General features: G+C 42.6%; 1 protein-coding gene across 1 annotated transcript in view; it reads right to left on the reverse strand.

Annotated features, from left to right (window-relative positions):
* Nucleotides 1–15,489, reverse strand: part of LOC129101240 (tetratricopeptide repeat protein 28-like) — a 157,833-nt gene that overhangs the window by 26,358 nt on the left and 115,986 nt on the right. The window contains 1 exon segment of the mRNA XM_054610964.1: nucleotides 7,722–8,229. Coding sequence (XP_054466939.1) covers nucleotides 7,722–8,229 — 508 coding nt within the window.

The following is a 15,489-nucleotide window of genomic DNA, read 5'->3' on the forward strand; positions in this document are numbered from 1 at the left end:
CTTTTGGAGATTGGTGGTCATGGAAGAAATCCACAAGTGTGAAAGTTGCATAATCAGTATTTCCCTCTAAATGAAGTCTGAATGAGCAGATTAGTTTCAAACTAAACCTGCTTAAATTGGGTCTGAAAATAAATCTGAACGGCTTATTGTGCGGACAGATTGAATTTTGCTGGGACAACATCCTCAAAGATGCCTATTTAATTCAGACCATGATTCTGCATGCAGCACATACCTGCTGACAAATGAACAACCTGACTCGCTGTTTGTTTGCTTTCCTGTATCTTCAGGTTAAAGTGATACAACCTGAACTATGACTGAGGTATTGGTATGCTAGGCGTATCACAGAGTAGAACAAGAAGAGAAGCAGTGCTGCCAAATAATACAGAAGTATTCAGATTACAAATGATACAGTGATTAACATCCATGTGGTTCTTTGGACTATGTACAGTAGAAATACAGTGAAACAGTCTTTTGCTTCAGCCAAAATAAATTAATGAGGCATAAAACCTTTGGGATGTTTAGGTTCTACTGGCAAAGGGATAGCCTACATCTAGGACAAACAACTCAGCTCTGCCTTTCCTGGGAGTCTTTCGTTAGAGTGGAAGCATGTTAAGATTCACAGCAGGCTAGTTGGAAGACCACTGACAGCTCTCGCCACAAAGTCACTCCCAAGGTTATTCTTTCCCCAACGGAGGCTGATCTTATGAGAGTATAATGCCTACTGATGTATTACCAGCAAACATGTTCCATGCTGCAGGCTAAAAATGGATGGGGGCTCGGCGATGGACGGAGGGGTACAACAGAGAGCCGGGACAGAGGCTGGGGTGTATGGCGAGGTTTGAGGTTGGGCTTGGAAGCTGCAGCCAAAATTGCCATAAGCCTTAGGCTATTCCTAGAGCCACACTTGAAGCAAGAAAATATATCTGTCCTCTCCCAATAAGGCAATAGGATTATGAAACCCTCTGGGTATAGTATCCAGCTGGCAAAAGAAATAGCAAATAAAACCACACCAAACATGCCGGTAAATATTTCTGAAACACAAAAATTTGGAATTTGTACAGGTATTCTGGCTGAAGTGGTCACTGTGTTATGTTGTCCAAATCAAAAGCACCCCAATCAGATTCCATTTAGGTTAGTCTTAACATTACAGGTTTGTGGTGCATACTAAATGCACTTGGAAACTGGAAAATATTAAACAATATGGCTTAATTATTTCTCTTCTGTACACAGCTTGAGACGATGAATGCAAATTTCTTTTTATACAGGGCCCAATCCATCCAGAGCCCTCTCCATCCCCCCCATAACCAAAGACATTAAAAGCATGGCAGTGTGTTGTCACTTTTCATTACACAGCTGGCTGTACATAGAGGGATATGCAGCAGTGATGACTTTGAGGGATGGTGTTTGGTTCTGAGTAAATCACTGTGTCATTCTTCCAGGGAGCCATGGAGGTCCAGAGGACTGCTGCCTACAGTCAGCTAAAAGGATTTTACCAGCAATGGTGCTGCTGCCACCGGGCTGCTGTTATACGAGGAATAGAGTAAAAATGAGCAGTCTGAGCCCAAAATAATGAGCTAGGCATACTCCTCATTTGTATTTTAGGTCGACATCATAATTTACAGTCATGTATGAAAAGTAAAGACAACAACAGGATGCTGGAATTTGTGTAGTCTTTACGATGATGCCAATTCAGGTCTCGGCTCAAGGAGATTAGCATGTGTCAAATGCTCAGGCTGAAAACTCACCTCTTCAAGAAGTACTACCCTGAGCCTTCCTCGTAGCACTTATTGCATTCGTATTAGTTTGTTGCACTTATTGTTTTCGTAGTAATTTGCTTCTGCACTATACTTTTGCTCTGGTTTATGCTTTAAGATGCTTGTTTAAGAAAGGAGATGCACTTATGACTTCTGGTGACTAGTAGTTCTCTTGAATACCTATGTTGAATACACTTATTGTTAGTCGCTTTGGATAAAAGCGCCTGCTAAATGACTGTAATGTAATGTAATGTAAGATACCATAACATGGAAGTCCTCTTTGAAGGAAATTCCATTAAGACTGAGTAGTATTTACAAAACATTTCTTTTTTTTTTTTTTTTTTACCATACAGCAGCTAGCATGTTTAGTTTAGTACTTCTGAAAACCTTTTATAATTTCTAAATAATTTTGTCACTGTGACAGTATTTACAAAGCTGCTTACACAACATGTTGTTGGTGCTAATGGATGCAATGTGTAATTGTGAAGTAAGAGAAGAGAGAAAAGATAAGTTAGGTCACCTTTCATAACCTTATTTTTGAGTAGATGCACTGGTTTGGATTTTGTTTTTGCACTAATTTGCACGAGACTAGCAGAATTTTTCGTCAGCATCGAGCAAAAAGAAAGGGAATCAAGGGATATTATATCAATGACTTTATCATAATTTGGAGAATTACCTTAGAGACTTCCAGTCCAATCATGTCTAGGAAAATGAAAGGGTGAATGGAAGTTGAAAGCCTCCATTTTAATATGCTGAGTGTCTTAGTGTATGAGTTGTGAATATACAATATTGTATGATTTGATCTGTGGGGGGGAGTAGTGAGCTGAGGCAGAGCCTAGACCCTGCTGGGATTTGCAGGGAGCAGAGAAGGGGAGGAGCTTGGGGGTCTGGGCTTAAGGTAGCAAATCCTCACTCACAGACGCAGACATCTCCTATCGTCTGACTGACAGAGAGACAGGAAGGAGGAAGATAAAATAGGACAGGGTATGGATGCGTCCTGTCTGGGTGGTCTGCCAAAAGCAACACAGAGCTCTGTACGTGTCCTCCAAACACGAGCCGAGCCGATCTCCCCTCCGCTCCTCCCGACCCTCACCCCTCCTCCAAACCAACTGTCGCTGTACTGTCCACACGCACGACATCTGATTCCTCCAACCATATAATCCAACAATGTTCCTGCTCAAAGTCTCCACTTTCCTTTTTTTGCACTGCACAATCGCCTCTACATTTAGGAACGGATCACATTTCATGCTAAATCTGCAGATGTGCTTAATGCAGGGCACAGTTGCTTGATGCAAAAGAATGCTGCAACTCTTTTGTTTCACTTAATAGCTCTGCAGTGAGTAGGATAAGTCCGCATACAGCGAGCTAAACATCAGTGTAAGCACAAACACTAAGAGAGTGTGTTTCACAGGGCCTCCAGTCCAGTTTCTGGATTGGTCCTCTGTCAGGAGATTGAAGGGGGCCATGCAAGGGGAGCGTCTGCTGCTTATTCAACAAACAGAAATTCGGGGCCAGGCTGCAAAGATCAGTTAGCTAGCAAAGATTTCTCCAGGACAGTAACATAACACTGGCATCCTAAAAATCCCACCACGTCTTCTCCAACCATTGTTGACATCACCTCCTCTCTCCTTTTGAAGGCCTGCAAATATTTACTTAAATATTTACCCGGTCATTAATGGAGTGTTGAAAATGTCACAGATCTCAGATAAATGCCCTTTTTTATGTATTTGTTATTCTCTTTCGCTGTTTATCCTCACAGCGTTCTTTCAATCATCTTGTCTGGGCCATTAGGCTTGGTAAATTCCTCTGTATATTCAGCTCTCTCCTGCTCGCTTTCCTGGTTAGACTAATAATATACAATCAGTGCTGTTTCCAAAGGCTTAGGAGCAAAACTGAATAATCTCTATGCTTCAGTGCCCCAGGCAAGTCTGCTCCCTGTCTGTAGTTGTCCCCTACTGTGGGCAGTCGGAAATCTGTTTTGAAACGGACTGTAAGTACTGGATTTATGTTCATGCAACCATTGTTGTTGTTATAATGATGATGGTAATAATTATGATGATGATGCACTAGTTGTAAAAGCATCATGAGAAAGGATGTTTATCTAACCAACTAATTATTTGATGATTCTGCCTATTTAAATGCCGTTCACTTAAAAGGCCGACTTAATTACTTTCACAATTATGAAGAGCTCCCAGTCTCAGGGTCGGTGTAACTATATTTCAACAACCACAGCCACCAGTATTAGAAATACAAATCTTATTGCTGAATCTACTGGTGTGGCATTGTAACTGTCAGACATGTTGCAAAACCTGGCAATCAGATGTCTGGACAGGGCAGATTTCCACAACTGATTTTCTGGAATGTAGATTCCAGTGCTCAATTCTCACATGACCCCAAAAATAAGTGGAAAAAGCTGTAAGTGCGAAAGGGGTTTAGCATAAAAGGTCTGAAAATAATTACATACAGAAGTTACGTATTGTTGTTTTTTTTAGATACCAGTGATGCGATTTGAATACTGAGCATCGCTGTGCACATTGTCTGATTCTGTGTTGTCTTGTGAACTCTTCTTCCTGTTGTTTACCTCTTTCTGTTGTTTTGTTTTTGTGAACATCAGCAGAAAGCATTCCCTAGGGGATGCTGGATAAAAGGAAAGGAAAAAAGCTTATTAGGACTGCTACCTCTGGCCATTCTCCCAGATGGAGTCGACATTTCAAGTGACTTCTTTGAGACGTATGGTCAAATGAGGAGGTGTGAATCGAGGAAAAGTGAGCACAAGAGAGACCAGGCGAAAACACAAATGCTATCAAACAATCTTATTGAAAGTCTCTTTGAAGTGGAAGGCAAGGGAGAATAATACAATTTAGATTCTCTTTCATGAATACCAGAAAATGTGAGCTACATGGGAACCTACCACTTCAGTTCTCAGATATTAAATATTGCTGACTCGGGGGTACGTTAGCCAATTAATGAATAATAAATGGGGCTGGAATGCAACATTTTCACATCCTTTATAGGTCATAGTGTGCTGAGCCAGGGCTGCTGGTACCGCTGGGCATCATGGTTAGATATTACAGGGTGGCGATCTCTATGCTACTGTACCTCAGAGCCATGTCAGCTTCTGCTCCACCCACACTACACGCAACATTAACGACAAGCTGAGAGGGCATAATAAAAGTTTCTTCTTTCCTGTTTCTGCAACTTCTCCTTCCCATCCCTCGCACAGTGTTCGTTGCTTTTATCGCTGCTCGTTAATCTTCACTCGATCATCTCGCCCCTATTTGTGCGCGGCGTAAAGGCAGCATTTTTTGAAGTCTGAAAACAACATCCTGTTAGTTTTAGCACATATCTTATTGTGCTAAGCATGCTTGCGGGCGTCAATGACGGGGTAACAATGCACACTCCACTGCCGCAACCAAAAAACAACAACAACAACATTGCAGCAATTACCGGCTGACGCTTCACAACCTCTACTTCATTCTCTGTTATCTTCATTATTCAGCTCCTCTTGAATCAGCTATTAAAGGTAATTAAGCGATTCATCAAGTCAGTTTCAATTACTGGGAGCTTGACAGTTGCAGATTACAATCAGTAGGGGTTAGGGGAGAAAGTGAGCCTTCAAAAACTGAAAAAAAGAAGAGAGGAAATACAGAAGAAGTACCAACAGATGAGGAGGCAATGAGATGAGCAGAAAGCCTCTTCGGGTGTCAAGAGGTACTGTATCTACATGAGGTTGCAGCTTGATCAGGCCGTCTCCATGGAGCTACATGCTTCATCGCTGCCACCCTCTCTTTAAGATTCTGCTCTGTCACCAGCTGGAGGTCTTGACAGTGCATCAGCTACACTATCATTACTCTATCGTGGACTGGAAAAAACTGCAATGAACCAACTTATAATGATTAACAGCCATCTTGCCATCATAATGGCAATTACACCACAGAACACAAACCATTTGCTGCTTGACATATAGTTGCTCGTTATAAACCTCACACATACTGTACTGTAGGACCATAAAATGTTCTCAATAGAGCCTCTAATTTATGACAACCAGTTACTAGCTTACTTTTAAAGTCAGGGGCGTGTTGGTGCTAAGAGCACTCAAGTGTGTGCAACCATTAGGCTGGTCAAAGGACAAATTCAATTTATGTTTGGCTGATTAACCCCACTTTCTGCCTGCACACTTTTACACATTAGGTTAAATAATAATTCATCTGGGAAGAACTATTATGCCACTTAGTTGTCCATTACAGTCAGGTTTACTACTATATTGATGGCTATCATAAGTCACCCAGCTAAGGTTGTTACTGCTGGGCTAAATACAGGAGAATGGCCATACCATTTATCTCAAGGGGTTTTGAATATCCAAAAGGTCCATCTTTATCACTAAGGTTCCTTTCTTCATTATATTCGCAGACTCCACAAGGTTACCCAGCTAATAATGTCATTCCAGCAAGATTTGGCTGAAAGATATTGGATTGTAAAGGGTTCAATAATTACATTTTAAGTTTCAATCAAAAAACCTGATGGTATATATTTAATTTCCCCGTTTCATTTTTTATTTACCTTCATACCACTTTTCATTCAAGACATGATTAAGTCCAAGCCAGTGCGAAGGTGAGAGCAGAGCACATTAATGTGAAGAGATTTCTAGTGAAAAATTATACATTTTTTATGAGGTTTATTTATAGTCTGACTGTGTACGTTACATGTTGGCATTCTATCACCATATAACTTCCTGTGCTCACAAATTACTTTTGGCTCTAAGATGCATCATCTTCTGCTCTGGCTCCCAAGAAGGCTTGCACTCCAGCACCTTATGCTCTCATAATCTACTGGGTACCATTCACCGTGGAACATTATGCAACCATTAAAAAGTGTTTCTAAAAACAACTTTACATAAAATAGTGATGAAAATACAGTAACATACTGCCGGCCTATGCCTAAAAGTAACAAAAACACTCGGGTCTCACTCAACATAAATATCATTTAGGACAACAGTGAGCAAACAGCTCATTAAAAATAAGACAAACAAAGAACTGTATCCAGCAGTACAGTGAAAACACCATAGCAGGAAATGGAAGCTCCCATACTCTATCCTCAAAAACAACAACACAGAACCCCAAGAAATACTTTATTCTCGGTTTCTGTTTTTCTTCCCATCCCTCTTTTCGGTTGATTAAGTCAAATGAAGCTAAAATAACTCTAGCGGAACACTTACCTACTTCCATTCTGCAAGATATCTTACTATCAAACTGATTCAGATAAAGATTTATCACAAGCTGCTGGACAATACGCTTTACATTGTCCTCAAAAGGGTCTATAAAGGATCTCAAAGGACATCATACTTCCATTAGATACTGAACATGCTCTGAGTGGATTTCCATTAGAGGGGATGAATAAATACCCAGATCTGTGTAAAATGGGATTGCAATATTTTGGGGGGGGATCCCGCTAATCAATTCTAAGGAGAAATCTTATACCGATTCAGTCATGTCTACCTGGGGGATTCAATCCAGTGATCAATACCCATACATTAGAATAGACAACTGTTGTTGAGGTTGTGTCCAGAGCAACAACAGAGAGCTCCAACCACAAAAAGGCAAGATTGTCTGCAGTTGAAGCTGGCTTTACTTTTGCCACAACACAAAGTATAATCCACTTTGCAGTGTATTGGTGTCTGAAACAAATATTGATGTATTACTCCAAACTGGACTTCCTTGATTTTGTCACCTAAGTGGAAACTGTTTTCGCTCTTGATAATCAAAGTCACCTTATACCAATCCAACCATGTTACTGTTGTTTACACCATATACACATAAAAATAACTTTTTTGAATTAAGGTCTATAATTTAGCTTACTACTCTCAGATATTATTTCCCAAAATGTGAGATAATGATAGTGATTTTTTTTTAATTCTGTATACAATATGTTAGATTAACTCATAAGTCTTTTGTTATTTTGCATTCATACCCAGATTGGAGGAGGCCCTTCCCTCTGCGGCCCTGTCCTTCAAACCCTCCGCTATAGACAGCTGCTGTTCATGGTACTGCTTGGCTCTCTCCAAGTCCTGCATGCAGCGAGCAGCGTGACCCAGTCCTGCGTAGGCTCTCATCTCAATGGACTTTTCTTCCAGCTCCTGGGCGAGCTCCAAAACGTGAGTGTGGTAGGACATGGCCTTGTCAAAGTTACGGTGGTAATGGTAGGCACTGCCTAGGTTACTATAAGCCCGAGCTTCCTCTCGTTTATTTTCCAGGGCCTTGGCAATGCCCAGATGTTGCTCGTGGCACTGGACAGCATTGTCAAAGTCTCCCATGGCAATGTAGACGGCCCCCATGTTTCCCAGCTCGCGAGCCTCAGACAGCTGATCCTTGGACTGCTTGGCCAGCAGGACACACTGCTTGTGGCTGGCCAGGGCATTGGGATAGTCCCCAATGGCTGTATATACATGGCCCAAACTGCTCAGCGCCATGGAAGCAGCCTATGGATAAAGAGACAGAAAAAGAGAGACAGCAGGTAAGAAAAACAGCAAGGTAATAAGCTGTGGGCAAATGAAAAAAATCTTAAACAGACCCATTAATTAAACCCATATTGCATCAATAGTGAGTCATTTTGTTGCCTTTACATCACATATTCCCTACCCACACTTAAACTGTCCCTTCAGCCAGAAATATTGTAGATCAAGTGAAAAAAAAAGAAGGAAATAAAATCTAAATTCCCAAATCTCTTAGGGGGCTTACTGTTCAGAGACCAAACAACAAGCAAAACCTGATTTGATTTTGTATTTGCGAAGCAAGGAGGGGGGTAAAGTGTGATGCAGATCAGCGCAGCAGCAGGCTTGTTTTAAAGCCGTCAGTTTGCCCACTGCAATCACGCTTCATGTCGTGCCACCACCAATGGAACAAAGACACTGCTAATCAGGAGGGAGAGGAGAGAGGTTTTAGCTTCACAGCAGAGCTTTGGGGGGCCAACTGGCTTACTGACTGACTGCTGGCAAGACCTCTCGGGCTAAAAACAGAGAGAACAACATTCTGTTGATTCTCTTCTTCAATTTTCTCAAGTAGTGCCCACCTGTGACAACACAGCTCCACTGAACACTAGCTACAACTGCTAAAAGAGAGGTCTAGCAGTAAAATGGAGAGGTTCCACAAAATGCAGTCTTGACCCCCTATGTGACACATTCACTGCAGGCTTATTGACTGTTTATACAGAGGGTAAACAGCTGGGAATTGGGGTCAGCTGTTTTTGTGTGACCAGATGTTCAATTAATCATGCAGGGCCAGCTAATAAAGTGTCTCCTTCCTGAGGTCCCACTCTGCGTCCTCCAGCCAGGAGTGGGGTTGGATGCAGGCCAGCATAGAGGACAGACCCTGAGAGTGAAGGCCACAGTGCTGCCCATCTTGCCCAGCCTGGAGCATCAGCAACAGCGATGACCCGGGTCATCTTGGGAGCATTCAGAACCAGACAACTTGAAAGACAAAGTTGGCGACAGTAAATGCTCTACTAATTAATGTAGTTACAGCAGTAAGAGGTTTATAAAAGCAGTTTTCAAAGCCATATGTTGCAAAACTGGCCACTGAAGCTTGCAATGGGCTTCAGAGGAGGCATATGCGCCATCAACTTTAATTTGAAATTTACATATGTATTATCCCACATATACATCAGGGAGGGAATTTGAAAAAATGTGCCCACAGAGAGCAGGAGATATTTTCATTTTGCTCCAACGTCTCATAATAAAACTCTGAATAAATGAAAGGCAAAGCATTTAGTTGCTTTCTTTTCGGAAACGCACACATACGTACACACCACCTACCTATCTTTCGTTCATTTCACATAGCTGCTGATGCCTGGAACCAATTACCTGCTGACATAAGGACTTCCATCAGTTTGCTCAAGTTTAAAGACTCGACAAGGCATTATACAGGCCCAGGGAGGCAATTACCCTCCGTCACAACTGTTGCTGTTTCATGTTCCCAGATAGCCTATCTAGGGCTGCTCTATTACATGTGCCTTTTGAAGCTTCGCTCCATCTCTCGGTCTCAAACTTCCACTTTTCTGAGCTGAAAACTGAGAGGATTCTTCTTCTCCGTGTGTCTGCATCCCAGTGCAGTGGGAGACACAGGGAGAGAAAGCGAGGAGGAGGGCGAGCAATCTTTTTCCAGTTGAGATGAGTTGCTCTTGTGATCAGTGTGCCTCTAAAGTGAGACTGCAACGCTGCATTTTCTCCTCAGATGGAAGCCAAGATAATGAGGAGCCAGCCTTGCTAGTCACACGGGATGCACTGCGTTTGGCTCAGGGACAGACACCGGGACCATATCTCTCTCACTTCTGACTGCAGTCCTCTCCCACTACTGCTCATTTTGACTTCCCACCAGTATTGCAAAATAACATTCTGTCTGGGAGAGAAATAATTGCCCAAAATCCATAATTTCTGCCAAATTGACTTCATTCTAATTTGATTCCATTTATTTTCTGCACTTATCTTTCCTCCCTCCCTGTCCACACTCTCTCTCCCCCAAGTCTCTCAATCCGTCCGCAGAGTCAGATCTGATTGTGTTTACAGAGTCCAGCCCTTCTCCGGATGTGTGCTTATTTGATTAATCCTAGCACCATGCTTTATAAACTGTTGATAAACCGCTGGCTCTTATCAGCAAACACATTTTGTGCCAAGGGTCTCCTAATGAAAGGTAAACTAGTTCTGCCTGGGAGAGATGAGAAAGAGAGCAGGGAGGCAGCAGGAGAGAGGGCTGAGATGACATGTTAATCAGAAATGCTTGGCTCCAACAACATTATTCCATTTATTTCCTCTGACAAGGACAGTGGTTTAGGATTCCTTGCTGATTCTCCTCTGTCGGCCTCCTCTACTAAGTATGTTTATATTCTGCAGCACATTAGAGAAATGGCTGCTTTCATAGCACATGCTAGAGGTAATGTATTGTACTTAGCATAATTAGCCCCTTATGTCATGCAACAGAGCTGCTCTTGATGGCTGGGCTTGGTGCAATATCTATGTTACTCTGAGCCACTGGTGTGTTTAATTTTTTTATTCCTGCCCACCACTTCACTTCTATATTGAGCTTTGTGGTCATGCCTCGCCTTGCAGCTGTGTGAATATGCCTTTGAAAATCCTCCCTATTTCTTTTTGGACCTACATGAGCTCTAAATTACTCCAAACAACCAAGGCTATCATCACAGACTTGGAGAGCTAATGGGACAACCAGGGTTGTCATGGAGATGTAAATAGTTGGATTATGGCCGACCAGGCCTTGTAGGAGCACAGACACATTTGGGTTGAATCTCCTTCTGCGTGAACAGAAATGGGCAAACAAATCAAGCATCCACTGCTCTGACACCAATCCACTCTCAGAAAGAAAAGCTTTCCTGTTGCTTCTTTGACCACACTTGCTATTTATATTTTATTCGAGCTAAATTCCTCCACTGACATTGTTTTGCTTATTATCCCTGAACAGACATCACCAAGGTACTACTTTTCTAAACCCAATGTTAGTAAGTCAACCGTTTAATTATAATACTTTTACGTATAGAAAATGTATAAAAAATAATATAATTATTAAGAAATTGAAATAATTTTCGAAAACTCAATTATTTGTGTTTCTGATATCATTTTTTTTAGGGTAAGATAGAAGGAAAAGTGAGCATGAGAGAGAGACAGGGAGGTGTAAGGTGTTAAAGAGCCGACAGTTTGCCCTTTGTCCAAACGCCATGTCCTGCAGGAGGGCAGGGCAGCCACTACTTCAGCAAAGTGCTGTTAATGGGATTACATTTGAGAGGAGAACAGGTTTGATTCCATTACTGCAGAAGTGGGAACAACCCCGTCATTCACTGTATACCAGTACAGATGTTAGGCAATTAGCCTGAAAAAAAAATAAAACATTGTTTGCAAGAATGCAGACATTTGCACTAACTGCATTCACTGGAATAAACACATAAGGTTACATTTCTATATAATGTTTTAATTGCCATGGATAAAAAGACAAATAATTTGAATTAATCAATCAATTGTCAATAAAATGTAAGAAAAATGCCCATTGCAATTTCCCAGAGATGGAAAAGACAGTAGCATAACACAGAGAAATAAGCAGACCTTAATCTTAAGAAGCTGGAAACATCAAATATTTAGCAATGTTTGCTTGATAATTGACAAAAATAATTGATAGAACACGTTATCAGTTATCCAAATTGTTTTCTGTTGATTGACTAATTAAACAATCAATTGCAATCAGCGCTAACTGGCTAAATTGATCAAATATAATCCAGCTGAAATTCTCGTGTGCCCAAGAGCTACATACAGTATTTATTGACTGCAGACTGCAATTTAACAAGCAGAGAAAAAAAAGACACAGTTTTACCAATCACTTCAAAAAGATGACTTGTGACCAAAACACACACACACACACACACACACACACACACACACACACACACACACACACACACACACACACACACACACACACACACACACACACACACACACACACACACACACACACACACACACACACACACACACACACACACACACACAGCTGTCTAATTAAAAGGCAGTGCAAAGGGAAGGTGAGGAGGACCATGCACCAGTGTTTCCCTTAACGAGCTGGGCTCAGGCAGCAACAGGAGCTGGCTGGCAGGGAACAGAGTGGCACACTGGAGGGAGCGGGGCGTGGGGGAGAGCAGGGTGGAAGGAGGGGGGGGAGATAAAAGGCTACAGGAGAGATCGTGTTTGAAAGATGAGAGAAGAGAATGCTGGAAACATCCCCAGGGCGAGGATGTCTTTAGATCTGAATCACCTGCAGAGACGCATTTTGACAAAAAAGGAAACATCTCAACTGTAATAAACTCAAAGATGGTACAGACCAGTCAGAGGGGCGCTTTAAAAGATGCTTTCTAGAGAGGCATGTTCATGTCTTTGTGTGCATCTGCAAAGAAACATGTATGCATTTGTGCATACATGAGAGAGAAAGAGGGAGGGTATAGAGAAGGCATTCTGGTGATGCGGGTGTACATGCTGGAGCGGAGGTGGATATGATTAAATATTCAGCTGTATACTCCATTATTTTCCCCTGCTCAGTGTTTGCATACAGATATACAGTAGATCCTGTGGGATCCACCATTAGATCAGCCAAACGACTGCCTCTCTGCCACATCAAAACCTTCTGCTTTTTTAACCAGGCAAATGCTGTGCTCTGCCAAGGGAGGGCAGGTTCAGCTGTGCCTGAATGCTCTCTTTAATCCATACACACACATTCACGCACAGAAGGATTCAGCGGTCCACTGTGGCGAATAAGCCCGGAACAGACCTCTATGAATTTAACTTATCTTAACCAAATTATAGACCCTGTACTCTTTAGGTTTCAAAATGATATTCATGAATGCCATTACTCTGTTATTTCTAGTAACACAAATCAACGCAAAGCAGGCAGTATCAAGTATTAACTGTATTTTGGAAAGCTGTTTCAGAGAAAAAACACAGCTATCATAAGTTACCTTGCTGTTAACTGATTGCAAAATTATCAATCATCAGAGCTAATAGGATCCATTAACAGTGGAGCCACTTGTTTCGCCATGACCTGTGTGACATCCAGCTAATAGATAAATGACGCCAGAAGGCCTGTAGCTTGATAATTCCTTTAGCCTTCACAGGACATGTTCACAAAGGATTGATTGTCACTAAAGGTCAAGCTACGGGTAAGGGCACTCGTGACAGCTACTACGCTGTCTGTCAGACTGTCTGCTGCTCAAACGGTCAGACACTCACACAGGAACACGCACAGGAACACACTAACACCCATGCAGCATTTCATGAAGTGAACTTACGATACAAACAAGCTGGAGTGCAGGCAACGCTGATGCTAGTGAAAAAGCTTCTTTTTTTTGGTCTTAACTGTGGGTAGTCAGTGCAGTGGTGCCAGGCAAATTGTGGATCATTTGTGGTCACTCCAGAGACCAAGTATACATTCTGTCACACATCCTTACATAGAGACACAAAGTAATACACAAAAATACCAAATGTATCCCAGAGCTTTGTGGCTTCTGCCTGTCACAGTGTGTGTGTGTGTGTGTGTGTGTGTGTGTGTGTGTGTGTGTGTGTGTGTGTGTGTGTGTGTGTGTGTGTGTGTGTGTGTGTGTGTGTGTGTGTGTGTGTGTGTGTGTGTGTGTGTGTGTGTGTGGTCACATTTTTGCATTTGCGTGTCTTTATGCTTTTACACTAGGGCATCTATGCTTCTGCTTGTGTGTTTGTTCGAGGCCATGGTATGTGACTTGGTGGCAAACAGGCAGCCAAGAGGAGGAAACACAAGTGGCACCAAATTAAATTGGATCTGACAGTCTCCGTTGGTGTTGGTAGAAAATTCCACTGTTCCCTTCAAGTGGTGAGGGGGCTAGATATTTCAAGCTCTCTCTCTCTGACAATACGCTAGACAAAACAAGGTTTACAGAAATGGCCAAATGTTAAGTGAGGAAAAGAGAGGGAGGGAGGCACTGTAACTGAGCCTGACTCCACCTTTCCAGCCCCCCACAGCCCCAACCTCAGTCCCAGCGCCTGTCCCCTGAGACAGGATGTCAGCATTGTTCAAATGCACAAACAGCCCTCCTGCCTTCTGATACAAACACATGAATCTTAAGTCTGGTTGAGGAGGAAATTGAAGAGGTGGCACGCCGGGGAAGCGGAGCACTGTGAATGAATCTTAATGTACTCTAAATCAGAGCAAAGCCTTGAAGGGCTGCACGGGGCTGCTGTTTATTTCTGTACTGAAGTCAAATCTCCACGGGCATAACTGTGTGATGCCTGCTGGTGCAGGGAATCAATTCTTGAGAGACCTTGTGGTGGTGACAGAAGGGGAAATCACAGTGGTGTTTGAAAGTCATTCCAGGAGGGGTTTGAGGTAAACATCAAGGTTTGCCACTTTGCAAGGCCTCAAGCTAGGGACAAAGTAGAGAGCGAGAGACGCATAATGCTGTTAGGAGTGGATAACTCCTTTAACTCCTTTCTTTAATCACTAATAGGGGTTAGGGGCAGTTAAAGGGACTCTACTGAATGTGATCAGAACTGACCGTAGTGATCAAAATCACGCTACCTGTTGGCAGCAGAAATCTGCTGAGCCAGAGCAAAAAAATATAGAGATCTCAAAGTCTATCCTTTAGACGCTAATTAGCTGTTCTTATGGATTCCTGCTGGGTCGGAGAACACAGCGCCAAATATAGAATCGCTTGCAGGGCCCGCTTGCAGGGCCCACTTGCATCTGAGAGCATTCAGCAGGAATCAGGCAGTCAAACCACAGACGCAGGAGTCCAGGGTTATTCAAGGGCGTTTTGGAGGCCCGGGGATGGGTGGTGCTGTCCCTGTTAGCCCACACAACTGGACAAATCAAGCCTGACATATAGGTCTACACATAGTCCAACCCTTTTCAGTGGTACACAAAAAATTCAATTTCTTAAGTGGCAGAGGAGAGGAGAGGAGAGATAAGAGAACACAGGTTAAGGTCTGAGGACCCAGATCAATATGAGCTGGCCAGAGCTGTTGCCTGCAGCAGCCTGACACAATGAAAGAAATTAAGAGTGACAACCAAATGTCCAGACCCTCAGCACCTCTCCGTTCACTTTGAGAAAGGAGACGGAGCTTTTGTTCTGCTCTCCTCTCATCCATCTGCAACGGCAAGGAAGTCATGCTTAATGGGTTTGGACCAAATCAGATTTCTGTGAAATAGAAGGATGCAAGGCT

Source organism: Anoplopoma fimbria, chromosome 13 (assembly GCF_027596085.1).
Source record: "Anoplopoma fimbria isolate UVic2021 breed Golden Eagle Sablefish chromosome 13, Afim_UVic_2022, whole genome shotgun sequence".
In the NCBI taxonomy this organism is placed as follows: domain Eukaryota; kingdom Metazoa; phylum Chordata; class Actinopteri; order Perciformes; family Anoplopomatidae; genus Anoplopoma; species Anoplopoma fimbria.